This window comes from Syzygium oleosum, unplaced genomic scaffold (genome assembly GCF_021117445.2).
Source record: "Syzygium oleosum isolate NSW1041296 unplaced genomic scaffold, Sole_v2.1 Sole_v2.33, whole genome shotgun sequence".
Lineage (NCBI taxonomy): Eukaryota > Viridiplantae > Streptophyta > Magnoliopsida > Myrtales > Myrtaceae > Syzygium > Syzygium oleosum.
The window spans coordinates 2,852,068-2,865,670 of record NW_026607517.1 but is presented as its reverse complement, the minus strand read 5'-3'; the positions used below and the strand labels follow the sequence as shown (position 1 = coordinate 2,865,670).

At 41.4% G+C, this 13,603-nt stretch overlaps 4 protein-coding genes across 4 annotated transcripts; all 4 read right to left on the bottom strand.

Moving 5' to 3' along the window:
* Nucleotides 1–768: 768 nt before the first annotated feature.
* On the bottom strand, nucleotides 769–2,042 carry LOC115663133 (uncharacterized). The gene has a single exon (XM_030585178.2). It carries the CDS (start codon nucleotides 1,928–1,930, stop codon nucleotides 974–976), a length of 957 nt encoding a protein of 318 aa, XP_030441038.2. The 5' UTR covers nucleotides 1,931–2,042; the 3' UTR covers nucleotides 769–973.
* A 3,252-nt stretch (nucleotides 2,043–5,294) lies between these two features.
* On the bottom strand, nucleotides 5,295–5,888 carry LOC115663135 (dirigent protein 23-like). The gene has a single exon (XM_056304711.1). The coding sequence runs from the start codon at nucleotides 5,886–5,888 to the stop codon at nucleotides 5,295–5,297; it is 594 nt and encodes a 197-aa protein (XP_056160686.1).
* A 2,794-nt stretch (nucleotides 5,889–8,682) lies between these two features.
* LOC115663132 (dirigent protein 21-like) lies at nucleotides 8,683–9,493 on the bottom strand. The gene has a single exon (XM_056304874.1). It carries the CDS (start codon nucleotides 9,450–9,452, stop codon nucleotides 8,859–8,861), a length of 594 nt encoding a protein of 197 aa, XP_056160849.1. The 5' UTR covers nucleotides 9,453–9,493; the 3' UTR covers nucleotides 8,683–8,858.
* A 1,312-nt stretch (nucleotides 9,494–10,805) lies between these two features.
* LOC130135442 (dirigent protein 23-like) lies at nucleotides 10,806–11,327 on the bottom strand. Its single transcript, XM_056304725.1, has one exon. The coding sequence runs from the start codon at nucleotides 11,325–11,327 to the stop codon at nucleotides 10,806–10,808; it is 522 nt and encodes a 173-aa protein (XP_056160700.1).
* Nucleotides 11,328–13,603: the final 2,276 nt, after the last annotated feature.

Here is a 13,603-nt window from a genome sequence, read left to right as displayed (position 1 = left end):
GTACTGAAACCAAATTCATTGTAAGCAGGGGCTTTCACTTCAGGGCTGTTTCACAATGAAGGATCAGGTTTCCAAATTTCGGAAATAAAGGGCCTTCATCAGTATATGCATTTTTCAAAAGTTCCATACGAATCATCAGCCACAAAATCTTGATACAAACAGGATTCTCAAATCTCCAACCCAATAAATTTTCAAGACTTGATCTACTGGTGATATTCTCTGTTCTCCATCTGGTTTGGGATCTTCATCTGAAACCGTTCAATATGCAGAATTGAATTCCTAGTTCTTTGTTGTTATGACATGTCCTCAACCTAACTACGTTGCTTTAATCTATCAGCAACGGGATTGTTTCCATTCTCCATGCAGATCATATCACCAATCCAGGAAGTGATTCCCACCAACACCGATATTGTGAACTTCTCAACCCTTTCATGATGTTGCCTCATCTAGAATTCTTCTTTCTTCTATCCGGTACTAAAAATCTTCCAACAGTAACTGGTGCTTCATTAAACGAACGTGGTGATTTGCATGGTAGTTTAGCTGATTCAGTTTGTTCATGCATGATAATTTGAGCACCTTGACATTTTCAAAGAAGGAATTGAGCTTGAGAAGGAGGCTCATAGCCGTCAGTAGAAATCATTGTCCTGAAAACTGTCTTCCAATGTTTAGAAATTGTATTTCTTTCGGGAAATACCGTGAAAAACAAGGACAAGTCTAGGAAAACTCAAAAAGCAGAGGGATTTACTTAGTTAAGGCATTCATCCCAAGTTTTGAAAGTTAAATTAACATACAGAAAGACATTGTATGAGTTTCAAGTGTAACTGACATTAGTACACTTCAACCCTATTGAAAACAGACTGTCAATATCTGCGTGGACAACGAAGAGTCTATACTATCAAGTGTACAAAAGTGAACCTGAGACAAATGGACAATCAGCTTCACAGAGACAACTGAACACATAAAATGGCACTGTTTAGGCTTTCCCTTCAATCCTTGCACATGTAAGGCCAACACAAGCATCTATGAAATCTCCATCTATAAAGTCCGTCGAGAAGATCTGCAACCTATCAGTCAGCCCTTTAGAGAAGCAACGAGATATAAATAGCCTAGCATATCCATGAATGCGATTAGTGACCGGCTTGACACACACAACCGGATTGTCCGCTTGCGGCGTTACTGTGTTCTCGACCCTGTAAAAGTATTTCCTCGTGGAAGCTGGCGGCTGCTCACCTAAATGCGTCATATTGCTATCGAACTTGGTTGATGGTAAATCGGTATTGATCCAGTCATCCTTCAGATAACCCTCACTCCACAATGGGCCTCCCGCCTGTGGTTTGGGCGAGTTCCTAGGCTTCCAGACACAAATCACTCTCTTCGGCAACAAATCCGCAATCGTCTTACAAAAAACACATTCATCCTGGCCGATCAGGTACTCCCCGAGCTGATCCACCAAGTACTGATCAAACTCAGGCGGGTCCTGATGACCAAACTCAGTTCGGACTTCTAGTATTATAATCTCGGACTTTGTCTCACCTAAAAACTTCTTGACGTCGTTCAGGACGACATCTACACTATAAGTCGCTAAAATTCCGTGGCATACCCGGCGATCCTCCTGGATTCGAATATCAAACACCCGAGTGCCTCCCACGAGCTGATCATAGATACTTAGCGATTGGCATTGGGCAAAAGGACGAGACATGAACCGGATTCCAATCTTGTTGGTCGCGGAATCATGAGTTCCTGGCCAGACAATCTTGAAAAGAGGAAGCTTTTCGGGATCGAGACCGTTCATCCAGTTCTTCCTATCCAAACAGCAGTAGTCGCAACCGGGGAATTGCGTCCCACAGGTTTCGATGAGATCCCTCAGGACTTTGGCCTCTCGCAGCACATCCTTCCTTCTCTGGATCTGCTTCGAGATCTCAGATCCCATGCCTGATACAAGGAAGACGAACTCCTAAGTTTGACTTCTCAAACTCTCTCTTCTGGCTGCCTTGGAAACTGATTCTTGTTCCTTGGTATTACACGTCTGTCCTAACCACCGATGGGTCCTATGCCTAATGTGATGCTGATGCAGGTATGAATTAATTTATGGAGTTAGACTTAGACATCGTGTAAGCTACGGCCCGGATTTAATGTTAAAATTAAGCGCTCAAAGAGGAAAAATATGGATGATTAGTTGGGGGATTTGGACGTATTGGGTTGGAATATGATTGTGGTGGACCACCTGATTGCGCAATTGATGGAATATTACCCTCTGATTCTGGGGTGGATAATTAGCTATATTATCCCTTTAAATCTTTTATTTATGCTAAGATATCTCTGAGTTTCTTATAAGTTGGGTCAGAATTTCAAGCAACTGATAAGAAGAGGTCCCTCAAGAATATTATCCGGATCTTGGCCGACTGTGAAATTCATACTTAGGGCCTGTTTGGTTCAGCATTTGAAAGCTGCTTTGGGGGTCTAAAGTCCCTTGAGCAAATGCAAAGTTGTTTGGCAAATTTTTTGGCAAACTTTGAGGAGATGCAATTGCATCTCCAAAGCTTTCCAGGGTCTTTGGCTTAATGGAGCTCATGAGGAGCCTTGGCAAGTTGCATTTTCGGAATGTAATCGGTATCGTTCACCTCTTCCCAAGCAGCTAGTTCGGCGGCCGGCGACCGCCTCCTGAGGGTAGGCGCCCCGACGACCGCCACCTGGGGGTCGCGCGACCCCCAAGCGACGCCGCCTGAGGTCGCACGACCTCAAGGCGCCTCGCCTGAGGTCAGGCGAGGCTGGCCAGCAACCAGATCTGGTCGTCGGCGGTTGGCCGGCGACTAGATCTGGCCGGCGGTGGTGGCCGGCGGTGGTGGTCGATAGCCATCTTTTTTTTTTTTTTTAAATATCAGCAAAAGTTTTTTTAAAAATAATTTTTACCAAACGATATTTAGGCCAAAATTGCTTTCAAATGTGATTTTAAAATACACATTACCAAACACTACTTGCATTTCGAAAAACTCTTTTAACTCAAAGGTCTTTGCATTTTGCCAAATACATTTCTCAAAAGCTGAACCAAACAGGCCCTTAGTCAATCGGAAGCTTGGTGTCTTGAAAAGTCTATCATGTCCTAGAGATAAGTTTCTAATTATGAATGGTATACTAGGATTTTGTCAACGATTCTATTGAAGAGTGTGTTTAAATTTCCTGTAAAGCAATTTAAGCAAAAACAATACTGTAGTTTCTAATATGATGATTCTCCTTGTGATATCTGTAATTAAGAATTTGGAAATCGAATAATTATTTATGATCTATGATGTTGACATCCGACTTGGGCTTAGAAGTCATGCGCGAAAAAACGAGGAATCATTGCAAAGCAGAAAGGCAACAAAAGACAACCTTAGCACTTGATCTTATTAAGTCATGATCTAACAGGGACAAAATGCAAATTTAGATCATGGAAACTTCAACACTTGTGAGTTTGCTTCCTTTTGGCTGTGATGTTCACGGATCATGTCGCTCAAAACTTTTCACTCCAAGAGTCGGAAATATTAGGGAGCATCCTCTGTTTGGGCCTAGATATTAAAAGGAGCAGACCAGGACAAGAAATTTAACTCACGGATCCAAAACATGTGCACTTTGCGAATTTACAGCTGGTAATACTCGATGACACATGCCTAATTGAATGACGATGATTTAGCAATTGAATTCAACCCCACTACAAATTCAGTGTATCAGGTCGTAATCATAATTACAGATGTAAACTCAAATCCCTTCACCTATTAATTTAAGCTTTCAGGTTGGACTTGTAATGAGTAGGAAAATGACACAATTAGTTCATAAACTTTGGTCCAATGTACAATGTTATTTTGGACTTTTAATTTGTTTAATTTAGTCCTTAAACTATTCTTAAATGTTTAATATAGTCCCTACACTTTCAATCTGTTCAATATAGTCCCTCAACTGTTCATAACAAAGTAAAATCAATTGTTCAGTAATAGTCACGAGTTTTCATAATTAAACTATTACCCAAATTTTAGAGTATGTTTTCATTTCAATCCATTTTCTAAATCAACAACAAATATACTATGTTTTTATTTTTTTTCATTTTTACCTTTTTAGTCTTTTAAATATTACTATAATTCCATCTAAGCATAATTTGAATTATGATCTCTACACTAGTAGAAATTTAACCTCATTTAGAGTTTTATCGGATTCATATTGCTTTATTTTTTATATAAATTTTTTCATAATTATATTTAATTATTATATTAATTTATCTATAGAATTGACATACTTATATTAATCTAAATCTTGTTCCTAATTTTTATATTAATACAATTATCAAGTTTTTGTATTTCGTGTTTTCTTAACAAAATTTAGTTAAATCTATCTATTGGGAAATTAAAACAGCAGGAATGTCAACCCAATTCAATTCTAAAAGAGGTTCTACTTTTCCTATTATAGATATTATAAGCTAAAGTACACTTAAATGAAACTATCGTAATATTTATAAAAATCAAAAAGGTTAAAAAGTGATAAAAGAATAGCCATATTTTTTTTTGTTAATTTAGGAAATAGATTGAGATTGAAAGATATTCTAAATCCGAGCAATAATGTAATTATGAGAACTTTAGACTTTTTTTTATGAAAATTCAATGGACTAGATTGAACATTTAGGGATAATTCAAGGATCACATTGAACGCATTGAAAGTTCAAGTATTGCATATTAAGTAGAAGTTTAGGAACTGTTTGTGTCAGTTTCTCTTATCTTTAATGCATCTATTCCAATTCTTAAGTTGAAGAGCCATAGAGCACTGGATATTATTGTTAACGGGTTTGATTGTGCTTAGCTAGTCTGGCAGGAAGACAGTTTTCATACGGAAAACCAAATCCTTGAGCAATCTTAGGTTTCAGTAATCCTATAATACGAAATTCCCGAAACAAAAGTAATTCTCACGTCGATTGCTTCAAATTTCAGAATTATTGAGTGGAGTAAAATCATTGACATATTCAGCAAGTTCTATTTTTCAAGATGGCGAAACTTGCATATCACCTACCTTCTTCTAGTGATAAAGCGAGTCCAATTTAGATCACCCAGAGCCTCAGGAAAAGATACCATTAACTCCAAATTCAATCTCCACCACGAATCAATGAAAATCGAAAAGCACGTAGAGAGCATTACCAAATGAAGGGCAACACCTCATCCACACATAAGCTACAACGATATGATTACCCCATAACCTTTGGCCCGCATAAAACCATAGGTCAAAATGAGAGAAGAAGTGGACCATAACATGAGCCAACACAATGTCCGAAGTGTCTAGTAATGCCTAGCTATAACATTATATTCAACTACCGCATCGCCGGTGGTGAGGTTGAGAAAGTACGTCTTTGCCGTCGCTATTCCACTCGCCAACTGAAAAACGCCGGTGCCGCCGACGATGGGCAGCTCCCGATAGGTCTTGAGCGCCGGGTTGCGGCCCAATATGCTCAGAGTGCTGTCGTTGTACTTTGGACTCGTGAACACGAGATTCATGTCCATGAGTAGAGTCATCGATTTGAGCCCAACCGAGCCATAGAAACCCTGAGCTCGGCCCACGAGGGGGGGCTCCGGATCGGGCCCCTCGGTCAGTGGGTCGTCGATCATGATGACCGCCCCGAACAGCGTCGGGGACTTATTGGTCATCGCGGCCTCGGCAACGCGCACCGCCGTGGGGCTCTTGCCTGAGAACGTGTCGTGGAAGTAGAAGTGGAGGCGTGTGGTCTTGCGCTTGGCGTGGCTAAGCCTATCGAACCACGGGTCCACCTTCTCAGGGTCATCCACCTCAGCACGGGCGAGTGTTGTGGCCGTAGCCACCATAGCCACCAGAGCAAGAGCACCGCCACCAATTGCCGTTAAACCTAGCTTTGCCATCTCTCTTTCAATCTGAAATTGTTGGGAAAACGATACTATTGGAAAGAATTTATAGGCGAAAATGAACTCAAAAAGAAGACTTACGAAAAGAATACATCTTTAGAGACAGAAGCAACGAAAGTTGTGGAAAGCAATCACCAATTAGTCGTGCTTTTTTATTAGCGGCCGAATCCATTATATAGATTTCCAAAAAATCGACACCTAATTAATCAAATAGACAGTGAGTGGAATTGACAGATTTGATTCTGATCAAGTTTTATTAGTAGTTTGGGCCCGTGAATAGCTACTATATATATATATATGTATTCTTTCTCTTGTAATTAAGGGATATAATAAAGAGGTGCGATGTGCTAATTATAGTAGAATTCTCTGCTGGATGTAGCCCTAATTTAAGAGTGAACAAGGATAAAACTTTGCATCTCAAATTCTCTTTCTTGCTTTTACTCTCTATTTTCTTTGTAATTGTGCGGTGACTCCTAACACTTCTTTACTTAGGTCTTCCTCTCCAATCTCCCTTTTACCTTGACGGTTCTCGATGGATAGAACAATGGAGTATGTATGTTAGGAAATTGAGAGGCTGATTAAAAAAAACAAGCACAAATTTTACCTTGAGTGACAATTCTGATCCGAACTTTTTTTTTTGTCTCAATAGGAATCACCAACTTACTTGAGTCTCAAATCTGGCCGCAGCCTAACCGAAGCTTGAGATCTTGTAGATTGTTACAAGCACTTTGGCATGACACAACTTTAGAATCTCCTTCCCTATACTTCCCAACAAAATCAATTTATTAATGTCCATCAGTAGAGCCCAATAAATTAAATGAGATCAATCGATTAATGTCAATTTGACGTAGACTTCGAAGTTTCAAGGGGGAGGACTTGGGTTCGTTCAGAAAAAAAGGTTGCGGTAATGAGCTTGGCGGATCTCGTCCATGACGTATCTCGATGGGTGGTGGTCCACAACTCTAGATTACAACGAAATGGTGGAGGCTGGCCGGAAAAACTCAATCTAGAGATCTATTTTACTTGCCGGTGAAGCGAATGAGACCATGAACAATTTCACCGTTATTTTCCAAGCTGTGACTCAGAAAAAAAGACAATAAATAGTGTTTTTAATCCATCTAGTCAAATGGGCCAGATTTTGGATTATAATGAAAGTTGGTGATTTTTAAGAGACACAAAAAAGTTCATGCCAAAATTGCCACTTAAGCTGAAGTTGGTGTTTTGTTTTTTTTTTATTTTTAAAATTAGGCCGAAAATGGACAGAGGACCTTAGCCATTTCAATATAGTCACGTCTAATGAGCCCATTTATCACCTGTCACTACTAGAACACTATGCCTATAGTAAGCCGTACTACCACATTTTTACTAGACCGAGATGTGTAAAGCCGAACATAATTCGGTTATGCAATTGTACTTAAGTTTTCATGCATTGTCTAATATATTGTAATAGCCCGTTTTTCGCAAATACAAAGTGATGCCCTAATCAATGGCAATGCTTATTAAGATAAAAAAAAATTTCCAATATACTCTACCCTTTCACATCAACGTTCATGATTTCAATCGGAAGTAATGAAATGTCGTGATTCACGCTTAGGACCCAATAATTGGATATTTGCAATGGTATGTAGTAAAGTTTCTCAAACCAATAAAATATGTTGGTTCGGTCGATTAGCACTATCTCCCTCACATCATCTTCTAATCTAGTCGTGCAATGGGAATGTTGACGATACACTTTTCTTTTCTGTACAATTTTTTTTTAAGCGTGAGGGGGTGGTAGTCATGGAAGCCTTTGTTTAAATAGCGAATGTCGATTATAATTGTTTAATCACTTCTCTATGCTACGGCTCAAAAATCGGATGGTTGTGCGTTCGATTCTGATTTGAAGAATCCAAAATTAAGTGGGGGGTCATGACGGTGAGTTGTTGTGTTAGTTCCTTTCCAGATATATAACCAGCTAATTACGATCATATCTCTGGATTTTGATGAATGAAAAAGAAGAAGCTGAAAACGTTGGGCAACAACCCCAATAGCAAATTTGAAATATTCTTATGGTGCGTTTGTTTAATTAAAAATTAATAATTTAGAAAATATTAATCTTAAAATAATTGTTTATATTACTTGAAATAATTAATCAATGGAAAATATTTTTATTGTCGATAACAATTTATGTTTAAATATTTTCGTGCATGATGGAAATATTTTTCTTTCATTTATTTTATAAGCGATAAAAGCGATCATTTTTAGGAAAATATTTTTCAAATCATTCATTTTTCGCAAAATGAATGAAGCGTTGAAGTTTCTTTTCTATTTCTTTATTGTTGGATGAACGAGTAGTTACGTGCTAGGGCCGGAACAAATAGTTCATTCGATGTCTTGTCTCAAGGTCGAACTGTGTCGTGTCGCATCATTCGAGTTCAAACGCACCTATTCCAATTATTAAGATGAACAAACATAGAGCACTGAATATTAGTGTTAGGTGGTTGATTGAGTTTACCGTGAGACAACTTTTGTATCGAAACCATTCAATGCATAATCTTGGGTTTCAGTAATTTTAAAATAGGAATTCCAAAATATTAAAATAAAAATTCACGTCGACTGCATCAAATTTCATAATTATTAGGTGGGTAAAATCATTGACGTTTTCCTTTTTTGTTTGTCGGAAAAATCATTGACGTTTTCAGCAAGTTCTATGTTCACGAGGCGGCAAACATTGTACGTTACCTACTCAGTGATAAGCCGAGTCCAATTTAGCTCATCTAAAGCCACACAAGAAGATTCCAAACCACCAAAATCAATGAAAAATCACAAAGCACGTAGAGCATTACCAAATTGGAAACGACAGTACATCCACACATGACTACAACGATGTAATTACCCCGTACATAACCTTTGGACCACACAAAATCAAAGGCCAAAAACAAGAAAAAAGTGGACTACAACATAAGCAACGATATATCAACTTAGTGTCTAGTAATGCATAGCTACGACCTTATATTCAACTACCGCATCGCCGGTGGTGAGGTTGAAAAAGTACGTCTTCGCCGTCGCGATCCCGCTTGCCAGCCGGAAAACGCCGGTCCCGCCGACGATGGGCATCTCCCGATAGGTCTCGAACGCCGGGTTGCGGCCCATTATGCTCAGAGTGCTGCCGTTGTACTCCGGGCTCGTGAATACGAGGTTTATGTTCATGTGCAGGCCAAGCGACTCGAGCCCGGCCGAGGCGTAGAACCCCTGAGCTCGGCCCACGAGGGGCGACTCTGGCTCGGGCCCCTTGGTCAGTGGGTCGTCGATCATGTTGACCAACCCAAACAGCGTTGGGGACTTCTCGGTCATCGGGGCCTCGGCGATGCGCACCGCCGTGGGGCTCTTCCCTGAGAGCGTGTCGTGGAAGTAGAAGTGGAGGCGCGTGGTCTTGCGCTCGGCGTGGCTAAGAGTAGTGAACCACTTGTCCACCTTCTCGGGGTCATCTGCCTCGGCAGGGGCGAGCGTCGCGGCCGTGGCCACCAGAGCAAGAGCAGCCACCACCACCACCACCGTTGCCGTTAAAGCTGGCTTTGCCATCTCTCTCTTTCTACCTGAAATTGTTTGGGAAAGTGGATACTATTGGAAGGAATTTATAGGCGAAAATGAACTCAAAAGGAGACTCATGAAAAGAAGGCACCTTTAGAGAAAGAGGAAACAAAAGTTGTCGAAATCAATCGCTAATTGGTCGTGCTTTTTCGCTAGCGACAGACTTCATCATTTTGTCTACGTTATCGAACGCATCTGCAATATCTATGGACAAGACGTGAGAACAGGTATCAGTCGGTCATAGCACCAAATCATTTTAACAATCAAAAGGCTTCACGTCGGACCGCCGAGTCAATCTTCACGTTAGTACCGACTTTACATCGTCTTTGCGGTCTTGGATTTGGAAATTGACACCAATCAGTTTTTGATCAGATGTAAATGACACTCTTTGAATTGTAAGCAAAAGGCATACAATCTCTACATATGCAGGGCATCTGAAGGCACAGTAATTTCATTTCACTTATTTTAATGGAAAATTTGAATGTAGAAAAAGAATAATACCAGCATGTTACATTTCTTCAAAATCGAAGGACTACTAAAATGTTCAACCCGAGATCACTATATATTATACATATATTCGGATCACCTAAAAGATAGTTCGAATAACACTTGACTAATAAATCAAATAGACAATATACATAATCTACATATTTGATTGGGATAATGATACAAATGATCCCTGAACTTTGACTCAATGTGCAATATGATCCCTAAACTTTAGTCTAATGTTCAATGTGGTTCTTAAACTTTTAATTTATTCAATCAGATCCTCTGACTTTGGGTACATGTTCAATGTAGTTCTTAAACTATATGTAAATGTTTAATATTGTCCTTCCATCACTTCAAGATCGTAGACAACATTAAACATTTTCATATAATTCAGGGGCTAAACTACTAAAAGTTATATTGCATTATTAGGTGGGTAAAATCATCAGACATTTTCAGCAAGTTCTATTGCAGAAAGGCGAAAACTGTACATGACTTGTACATCACCTCCTCTCTTCGTAATTTCAGTTAGGTCACTGTATCAATGACCAGTGATAAACCCTGAGTCTAATTTAGTTTCGCCTAAGGTCACACCAGAAGATACCATACCGTCCAATTTAATCAGAAAGCATGTAGAGCATTACCAAATCAGAAACAACTCATCCGCACGCAAACTACAGCGATATGATTACCCCATAACCTTTGGATCCCGCAAAGCCAAAGGTCAAAAAGAAAAGGAGAAACGAACTACAACAGTAGCCGTGACTTGTCCAATGAGTGTCTGCTGGGTACTGTCTAGTAATGCATAGCTATGACATTATATTCATCTACCGCATCCCCGGTGGTGTGGTTGAGAAACTATGTCTTGCCCGTTGCGATTCCACTCGCCAACCGGAAAAAGCCGGTCCCACCGATGATGGGCATCTCCCTATAGATCTCTAGTGCCGAGTTGTGGCCCATTATGCTCAGAGTGCTGCTGTTGTACTTGGGGCTCGTGACTACGAGGTTCACGTTCATGAGTAGGCCCAGCAATTCGAGCCCGGCAAAGCCATAAAACCCCTTAGCCCGGCCCATGAGGGGGGACTCTGGCTTGGGCCCCTCGGTTAGTGGGTTGTCTATCATGTTGATCGCCCCGAATGATGTCGGGGACTTCCTAGTCATTGTGGCCTCGGTGACGCCCACCGCCGTGGGGTTCTTGCCCGAGAGCGTGTCATGGAAGTAGAAGTGGAGGCATGTGGTCTTGCGCTTGGCGTTGCTAAGCCTATTGAACCACTCATCCACCTTCTCAAGGTTATCCGCCTCAGCATGGGCGAGGTTCGCGGCCGTGGCCACCAGAGCAAGAGCCACCACCATCATTGCCGTTGAACTTAGCTTTGCCATCTCTCTCTTTCAATCTGATATCGCGTGGAAAATCGATACTATTGGAAAGAATTAACAGGCGAAAATGACCTCAAAAGGATACTTATAAGAAGACAACGACTTTATAGACCGAAATGACAAAAGCTGTCCAAACCAATTATTAATTGGTCGTGCTATATTAGCACGATTGACTATATTATTTTGGTGATGTTATCAAGTCATTGTCTTAGGGGTTTTCAATTTGGATTTAAGCTAATAAAGTCAATATAAATGGCATCTTTGTACATTCTACCAACCGCGTCAACGTACGGTTTCCACGCAGTTGCATGCTTCAAGAACCGATCCGCTGCATGGAAACAAAAATTAACGGCTCCGATCAACCAATCCACGCGATCGAACGGCCGAGATCGAGCCGCCGCCGCCACCCCGCGCGAACGCAGAAAGTAACCGCCAAACGATTATCTCAGACCAATCAAAACCGGGCACAGTTGGAAATAAGCTTACAAATGCAAACGAAACCGCACGAAGCTTGACCAGACGCGCATATCGATCTCTATAAAAAAGGTCGAAAATCAATGTTGCCAACAAGGGAACTGGATCTGGAGGCGCGCGCGACGAGAAAATCAATTTCGCCGGAGCATTTCGTCGAGCACCTGAGGCGTTGTCGAGCCCGCAAGAAGATGTGGAGGAGATTGCTGTCCTGTAATCAGCCGAGGCTGAACGCCCTGGGCGCGGCGGCCTCCGGGTCCAGCTACGGCGGGGGCCACCACATTTGCTCCGCTGTGTCACCACCGCCGCAGCAGCCAAAGCCGCCGACGCTGGCGGTTTTCCGTTTGCTGAGCAGGGCGCTGTGCGTCGAGTCGGTGAGGAACGGAGGGGGGGCTTCGTCGCCGCCGCTGCCTTCTTCGGCTGGAGACAAGGATCCCATATCGTTCGCGGAGGCCAAGAGTCTGATGCGGCTGGTGAACGTGGAGGCCCTGAAGAAGAAGCTCGGGATGGAAGAGAAGGAGGTGATCGCGTACGAGGAGCTGCTCGAGGCGTGCCAGAGCATCGGGGTTGCCAAATCCCGGGACGAGGCCGTGGCCTTCGCCCAGGTCCTCGACCAAGCCGAGGTCATCCTTCTCTTCCGGGACAAGGTTTATCGTCACCCTGATAAGGTAATCTTGATCTTTGGGATTCATATATGTCTTAGCTACCTTGATGATATCATTGAACTTGCTGTTGCTGGATCTAGGCTACTCTGTTTACAATACGTACGATGCCAAAATGTTGCTCTTGGACCGGTATAACAGAGCCCTATCATGTCCATTGCCGTTTTCTCTTACGGGGGTGCTCTATCACGGCGATCTCAAGAATATCCTAGAGGTTTCAAACTGCCTTATCTGGTCTCATACAATGTGCATAAGACCATCTCTCTAGGTTTTCAAATCTTTGAAGTGTTAGGAAGCAAGTCGGAATGTACTTGTTGAGCACCACTTGTTGGTTGAGCACTCCATCAGAGCTTAGGGTATCCATTTAAAGTCTTTGGATGTTCCGTCTCCGGATCGTTTTGGCTGATGGAAATGTTGAACCCCAGTCTCTGGTTTTTCGAGTATCGTGATTCCTTTGTGTTTATGATCCTCTTGAAGCAACTTCACTCAGCTTACAGATGAGATCTTGAACTCCATCAGAGCTTAGGGTATCAATTTAAAGTTTCGGTTATTCCCTATTGTTTTGACCGACGGAAATCTTGAACTCCAGTCTCCGGTTTTTGTGAGTATCCCAATTCGTTCATGTTTATGATCCTCTTAAAGCAACTTCACTCATCTTATCGTCTGTTATCATTGCTTTTTTTCCTTTTATATGTGCCGATTGCTATTTCTATCCACATGTTCATCAAGTATGACAATGTTTGCCTTGGTCTGCTTACACCCAGAGAGAGAGAGAGAGAGAGAGAGATATCTAGCTTTCTTTGGCATTTTGCAGTTAACTACAATAATCCAATTTCAAGAGTAAAGGAAAAGATCTAACATAGTTACTTACACCAAACCTTAGAGGATGGAGAAATGTGTGTGTAGGTATGTTGACAGAACTCTGTTGAGGATTTTCCATTTTCGGTTTTTCCATTACCATTTTACTCCTTGGCATGCATTCGCTAATTCAAGACGGATGTACTTTGACTTGCGATGAGAAACAATCCTCATGCTTTCCAGTGGAAACTTGTTTTGAATGTTAAGATTAGTGAAGGCTGCATACTATCTAGTTTGTTCTAACCACAGAACATGAAATTCTGATTTCTCAGAATAATCCACTTTATA